Source organism: Bos javanicus, chromosome X (assembly GCF_032452875.1).
Source record: "Bos javanicus breed banteng chromosome X, ARS-OSU_banteng_1.0, whole genome shotgun sequence".
In the NCBI taxonomy this organism is placed as follows: Eukaryota; Metazoa; Chordata; class Mammalia; order Artiodactyla; family Bovidae; genus Bos; species Bos javanicus.
In genome coordinates this window covers 60,067,487-60,074,930 of record NC_083897.1, presented here as the reverse complement: position 1 = coordinate 60,074,930, position 7,444 = coordinate 60,067,487, and the positions used below count along the sequence as shown (strand labels likewise).

The window sequence follows — 7,444 nt, the reverse complement described above, 5'->3', positions numbered from 1 at the left end:
GTCTTGCCCTTCCAAAGCCCTGCTCCACTGGCATTCTTTCATTCCCTATATTCTGATCTTGATGTATATCAGAGAGCCACCCCTGAGATTACAGTGAGAGGTAATAAGACTATGTGGCCACTTGTCCAACACCCATACATCCAGTCCCTTTTCTGGTTAAGGCCATGGGTTTTACAGCAAGGCACATGACCAGCTGAGGGTACTACTGTCCTCCTCAAGGGGGATCAGAGTGTAGCTGGACCTCAAGACAGGAAGATGCATGGGCATCAGAAAGCTTCCAAACCCCTGCTAAGAGCATTGGGGACACATAAAAGGGGCACTTGATCCCACCTCCCGAGTCTTCCTTGAATACCTACCCCTTCAGTGTTGTCGGGGGAATGATCAGGATATCATTTTAACTAAATTGATCCCCAAAGCCAGGCTATACAGAAGGCTAAAACAAGTTTACTTTTTAATCTCACCCTGTACCAAGCTACATTGTCCAGCTAAGCTTCTGGATAAGTTCTCAACAAATGTGACAGATGGCAGCAATAATATAGCCAGAGCAGCACAGCGCCTGCCAATTTAGGCAATGGCTGATTACAGCAGAAGAGTAAGCACCCCTCCCTTGTTCCCACAGGTTGTTGGAGAAATACAGAAGTTCGCCGCCCCCCCCCCCCCCCCCGCCTCGCACAGTGTAGCTGTCTCTGCTCTATTCAACCCCAGTCCAAGGCACCTGAATCTCTTTTCCAGAGCTGCCAGCTGGGGAGTGTTCACTGGGGAAGGTCTGGTCCCCTCATATCAGGTGACTCCCCTCTAACAAGTTCACTGTGGAGAAGTCTTCTTCCCCTCATTAATTTTTTTTGATCATTTGCTGATGACATGGTAATGTAGAAACTTGGGAGTTATGGAAAAGAATGAAGAAACAGAAAAACATCCTCACGCATGATCCCCCTCATCCAGAAATAACCAATATTAACATAGTAGTGTATTTCTTTTCCAGAGTTTATTGCAGCAATTTTTCTTGACATGGTTGAAATCCTATCACTTCAAAATCATAGCTACTATTTTATCACTTGTTTCCTCCTTAAACAGCATGGTCATGGCTTTAAGAATTGTTGTTACCATGATTTTTTAAGTGCAGGAATCATCTTCTGTCTTATGTTTACATTGCTGTTTGTATAACTTGTAAGACACATAATTAAAGGCCAGGCCCTGCTAATGCCAGGCCCTTCCATGAAATTTAATGCTGCAAGATAAAGTAATAATAGCTGATGTCGTTTGGCGGCTTATTATTTGCAAAGTACTCTTCTAAAGGCTTCACATGTATTAACTCATTTAATCCTCATGCAGTTCTACAAGGCAGGGGTTATTATTATTGCCAGGTGACAGAAGCAGAACCTGGGAACCAGAAGACAGGAGTGAGTTGCTCAGAGGAACACAGTGGGTGAGTGTCAAAGCTGGGGTTTGAACCCAGGCATTGTGACTCTAGAGTCTGCACTCTCAGCGCTTGTAAACCAGCCAGTCCAGGAGCTCCCTGCAATCATGAAGGCAATTTACAATCTAATATGCAACATGCAGTAACATTTTCCAGTCAAGAGTAGTGTTCTTAGGATACAATACACATTCTGTCCTTGGTTTACACTCTAGACTCATAACACCATTTCCCAGCCATAAGTAACAGACCTCTCCCAAGGATGTGAAAAATCTTACAGGAAAAAGGATAGACAGCATAAGGACTTTTGCTTTTCTAAAACATTAGCCTGTATATGCCAACCATATAGCATCTACTACCTGTAAACTTAAAACTTATTTAGGCGAGCAATCTCCCATCAAGAGATGGATTGCGATGATATAGTAAAACAGGATAAGATAGACCATTTGTGTAGTGAGCCTCTCTTTCTTCAGAGTAGCATTTTAAACCCATCTTTCTCCTGAGCAGAGACAGATGGTCACACTTCCAAGGCCCAGAGTCTTCTTAGTTTTCTTTCTTTTCTCTCCTGCATCTTAAAAATCTTCCCATTTCCCCATCCAGGGAATCTGATATTCAGCCCTCTCCCTCCATTGTCCCTGCCTCCCCGTCACTGAAGAACTCCTGTGGGTGTGGGTTTTGGTCAGGGTCAAAGTCTCTATCCTCTCTTGAGAGCAGAGCTCCCCACATTAACCGTCGACTTGCCTAGCAAAATTCACCACCACGCACTCCCACAAATCCTTATCCTCTGGGCATCTCTCTGTATTTCTCCAATCCTGGGAAGGTTCCAGAGAAATCTATGTACTGCTCTGCACTTGGCTCTCCTCTCCCTGCTGGGGCCCCCTCTTGCTTTGACTCAGCTTGGAAAATCGGTCTTCCAGAGCAGAAGTCCCCTCAAATGAATCCTGCCCCAGAGCTTTGGCTGCGAAGGAGGCATCTGCCTGGACCCTCACAGGGCAAGGAAGAATGGACTTTGCTCCTTCCTTACTACTCTCCAATTGAGGCCTGCCTTTCTGGCCTGTATCCATCCTTACGCTTGCCATGGAAGACTCACCCTGCAAGAGAGTCTGAACCCCATCTTTGGCTCTGAATGAGGTCCAAGCTTGGACTGTCAGAGGCCGAGAAGGAGACAAGACGCTTTGGTCTTTTCTGTCCCTCTTCGTACACCCGCTTTTCTCCCCTACATTCAACCCATCTTTAGCAAAGGAAACCTCCTCCAGTGAGCCATGGCCCGATGCCACATCTGAGCACAGGCTGCCAGCCTGAGCACTCTGATAAGAAGTAACCAGTGACATTTTATCTTTCTCCTCCTTTCGATCCCTGCTTTGAAGCCCAGTGTTGACTCCATCATCAGCAACTGCTGAAGCCCCAGCAGGAGCTGTGGGTAACAGAGCTGTGGGTAATGGACCTGGGTCCGTATAAGATGCCCAAGCCTGTACCGTAAGAGGCCAGGGGCTACACATGATCTTCTTCTTTTTATTTCTCCCTTTATGGCTGTTTTCCTTCTCTACTTTTATCTCCTGGTTGTCCACCAGAGAGTTCCACTCAGCAGAGGACTGAGTTGGACTTGCTGCTGGCAACAGGGCACCAGCCGGTGCCATCCGAGACTGACTGAGAATGGATGCCTTTTTACCCTCACCATTCTCCCTTTGCTCCCAGGTTTCACCCTCCACACTGACATCCCCTAACAGAGGCCCCAGGACAGGAGCGTGACCCAGAACTGGGGCTGCCGAAGATGCTCGAGTCCGCAGCGTCAGAGGACAAGGAAGATACACCATCTTTCTTTCCTTCCTATTCCTCCTTTTACGGCTGTTCTTCTTCCCTATGCGTCCCCTGATGTTAGCCCTCTGCCATATAGCTTGATCGGGAGCTGCCTGTGGTTGTGGGGCCTCAGCTTCCATATCCTGACACAGACTGAGGTTGGACATTTTTTCCACCTCATCACCCTCTCTTGGACCCATGCTTTCCTGCCCCACATTTTCCCCACTACTTGCATCAAGATTAGCATCTTCGAGTACGGTTTGAATGGCAGGCGGGGCTCCTGTGTGCGCGGCAGCTGAATCTGCGGCGTTTGCCTGGGTCGTCAGAGCCTCCATGTGAGCTAAAGTGTCTTTTTCCACGTTTCTTTCCCCCTCCAGCTTTGCCTTGCTTTTGTTTCTGGATCAATGAAAATGTTGATCTGGAACAGAGAGAAAAGAAGTCATCCAAGAGGGAAATGAGAGTTACAATCAAGGCTAGCAAAATGGCCCTTCTGGAAGGAGAGTATCAAGCATCAGGTCTGGGGGACTTAAATCAACCATACCTGAAACCATTTAGAAGCAGAGCTGGTTATGGAGGTGGTGAACAAAATAAGGATGTCAGACACCTCGTTGGCAGCTAGCTCACTGATCGGTGCTATTCCACTACAACCTCCTACAAAGGGCTCACTCCTGCTATCTATCGGCGACCTGGACACCCTCAAAATCCTGATGGCTGGTATTTTCAACCTTCATCAGTCATCACTGTCTTCTTTGAAAGTAGAGGAAAACACTGGAAAGACATAAACAACAACATAAAAATATTTCCATTTGCATCTAAGGGGAATAGAGACATTGGTTAATGGTCAGGTATAGATCTTAGCATTGTTACCTTTTGATGCTTCAGATAGTCTTAAGAGACCAAAATTGTAGCAGAGAAAGCTGGAGTTGAGCCTATAAAGTCAGAGAAAGAAAGCATTATCAAAATGAGCCTGACTAGATGCCCCTGGGTATGACTTTGAGCAGACTCTTACCTGGCTGTCCCAGAAATGATCTGTTGCAGTTTCCCACACAGAAGAATTGGTGTACGCACCAAGGACCCAGGGCGTCTACATAATCCAGTGATGCTCGTTTGATAAAGAAGAGATTCTGGTTTCATATAAAACAACAAAATTCTGTAAAGAAAGTATCCTTAAGTTAAAAAAAATACATTTTTTTAAAAAAGAAGAGACTCTGTTCAGTTCAGTATGATACTAGCCTTTAGTTCTCCCTCACGGGTTTCGAATTCTTCGCCAAGTTGAAAATCCAGGTCTGGGTCTTGCACTAGCCCATATAATCCATTCATCACGTATTATAGGTGAGCATAGCTGTAGAGCCAGTTGCTAGTTCTCAAAGAAGTCCTGCTGCAAATTCCAGTCCCTTTTCAACCCTTCTATTGTACTATATATATGTACAAGATAATCTTGGAATGGGCTCACTAGTTACATAATATCCTTTCTATCTGAGCAAATACTTTTAGTTGAACTTTTGATCAAAAAGGAGAAAAGAAGAATAAATCAAGTAGGAATCAAACTCCCTTTCTCTAGTTATGACTGACACAGAGAACTCAGTGAGGCCCCTTTGTTTTACTTTGATAAGAAAGTGTTACCACACAACGGAGGAAAGCAAAGCCTGGCATTGACCTACTGGGCTTAGAAATGGAAAACTTGTTTTAGTTTTTTCTCTTGAATGTGTTTCTATCTAGAACGAGCATTGTGGCAGTATCCGTGTGACTGTGATATCCCTGATGGGGCTGGGGAAGGGCTTACTGAACCTTCTCTCGGGTGCCACAAAAAGCCTAGAACTCTTCTTGTACAATATTCTCAGCCAGTCCTCACTGAAGTTCTCCCAATGTAAGATTGTGGAAAGAGGAATCACACAAGAAAAACTACATACACTGATTATCTAGCATGGTTTCCACTTTTTAAACATCTTTCCTGATGCAATGGTTGCATGTTTCACTGGTCGGTACATAGGGTAAAGTAGTCACCGTGCTAAAGCTAGCCTACCTCATGACAAAGGCAGAGGTCATCACTAGATAAAAGCCAGAGGGCTGGCTGCCAAGAGGCCACAATAGGTAAAATTTACCTTGTTCAACACGGTAGAGTCCAAGGTTGGGTCCCCCTACTGAGAGAGGGTCTGTAGTCCAGGGGCAGATGTACATTAACCAAGCACACAGAGTCAGGTCTCTGTTTTCTCTATCCACAGCTGCATCCATGTTCCTAACCATATGTGTATCTATGTGAAATACTCTGTCCCCTGGACACCACTTGGAGGATGGCTGCCTGCTTTGGGCTCAGTAGATTTCCCTCCAGTCTGTTGACCCTTTTGCTCATATAGATTTATTCATTCATTCAACAAATATTTACTGAAACTGCCATGTGCCCAGCATGAGGCTGGGTGCAGGCGCATATATACTTGAGTTTCAGGTTACTTATTTACAGTCATTTTCCATTTTGGTCTCTTGGAGGTGACTGCCTAGATTGGAGTTCTGCATGTTTCCAACCTCAAGTTACACACATACAGACATTTTATTGGTTGACTCTCAGAGATAGATAATGGCATTCCTTCTATGAAGATTCTGTTAGCTTAATTATCAGAAGCCCACCTATTTATTTACTCTTTCTCCAGGTTATTGGGGTGTCCCTGATAGCTCAGTTGGTAAGGAATCCACCTGCAATGCAGGAGACCCCAGTTTGATTCCTGGGTTGGGAAGATCTATTGGAGAAGGGATAGGCTACCCACTCCAATACACTTGGATTTCCCTTGTGGCTCAACTGGTAAAGAATCTGCCTGCAATGTGGGAGACCCAGATTCAATCCCTGGGTTGGGAAGATCCCCTGGAGAAGGGAAAGACTACCCACTCCAGTATTCTGGCCTGGAGAATTCCATGGACTATATAGTCCATGAGGTTGCAAAGAGTTGGACACGACTGAGTGACTTTCACTTTCCAGGTTATTGAGTTCTCCACACTCTTAGCTCACCGTCCCCTCAGTGGCATAACCTCTCTGGCTTTTGGATAGGAAGCAAGTAACTCCTGATTCCAGTATCATCCTTCTGCTTTATATGAAAAATGTAGGTTCCTTTCCAACTTTTCAGTTATGGGGTAACCACTGTTTGATGCCTATTTATTTGCATGCTATGTGAAAATCCAATTTACATATGTTGTGTTACAGGAGCTGTCTGGTGTCCCTCCTTTGGTAGGCAGGAACCTATCATTTTAGGCCTAACAGGCAGGGTCCTATGAGACGTGATGATTTGAAATCATGTCCTAAGGGGACTGGCCCCCAGGAAAAACAGCCTATATCATTCGGGATTCTTTCACTGCAAGTGACCAAAAAAAAAAAAAAAAAAGACCCAAACTTGCTTAAGCCAAACAGGTGATTTATAGCTTACCATAAGCTTAATAAGTTCAGGTATAGAGCCAACTTCATACATGGCTTAGTTCACAGGCGGATTACTTCACCAAGACCATCAGAGATACTTCCTCTGGGTTGGTTTCTATTTTCAGGCTCTTCCTAGAGAAGAAGGTACCCCTGGTACCTTCAGTCTCACAATGCCTAATCCAGCAGTGGAGTTCCCTTTCCTGGTAGAGCAACGGAAGTCCCTAAGTTGAGTTTTTCTAATTGGCCTGACATGGGTCGTGTGTCCATCGCTGAACCAATCATGGGTGGAATGTTCCAGTACTGGGTCTCTTCAGATTCAAGAGGGAAGTTGGAAAGTAAGAATGAAAGTACACAATCAGACATAATTGAGAAGACAGGGAAAGTGAGGAATTGGGCAATGGGGAAGTGAAAAAAATCCCAGATCTTAGACATTGTCTTTTTTTTTTTTTTTTAAATAACTAGCTTTATTGAGATTCACCCTTTATTGAGGGTGAAAAATTCCCTGTAAAATTCACCCTTTTAAAAATTTGTATTGGAGTATAGTTGATTTACAATGTTGTGTTAGCTTCTGGTGTACAGCAAAGTGAATCAGTTATACATATACATATACACACTCTTTGTTAGATTTTTTCCCCATATAGGGGCTTCCCTTGTGGTTCAGCTGGTAAAGAATCCGCCTGCAATGCGGGAGATCTGGGTTCAATCCCTGAGTTGGGAAGATCCCCTGGAGAAAGAAAAGGCTACCCACTCCAGTATTCTGGCCTGGAGAATTCCATGGACTGTATAGTCCATGGGGGTCACAAAGACTCGGACACAACTGAGAGACTTGCACA

The 7,444-nt window shown here is 44.8% G+C and overlaps 1 protein-coding gene across 2 annotated transcripts; it reads right to left on the bottom strand.

Annotated features, from left to right (window-relative positions):
• Positions 1-888: 888 nt before the first annotated feature.
• On the bottom strand, positions 889-4,385 carry LOC133243035 (uncharacterized). Of its 2 annotated transcripts, none has more exons than XM_061409425.1 (4): positions 4,221-4,385; positions 4,079-4,140; positions 3,753-3,979; positions 889-3,629 (listed from the first exon to the last, which is right to left on the bottom strand). In XM_061409425.1, exon 4 carries the CDS (start codon positions 3,544-3,546, stop codon positions 2,248-2,250), a length of 1,299 nt encoding a protein of 432 aa, XP_061265409.1. In that variant the 5' UTR covers positions 3,547-3,629; positions 3,753-3,979; positions 4,079-4,140; positions 4,221-4,385; the 3' UTR covers positions 889-2,247. The 2 variants fall into 2 exon arrangements, with proteins under 2 accessions (XP_061265409.1, XP_061265410.1); XM_061409426.1 differs by having other exon boundaries at positions 4,079-4,128.
• Between the last annotated feature and the right edge of the window lie 3,059 nt (positions 4,386-7,444).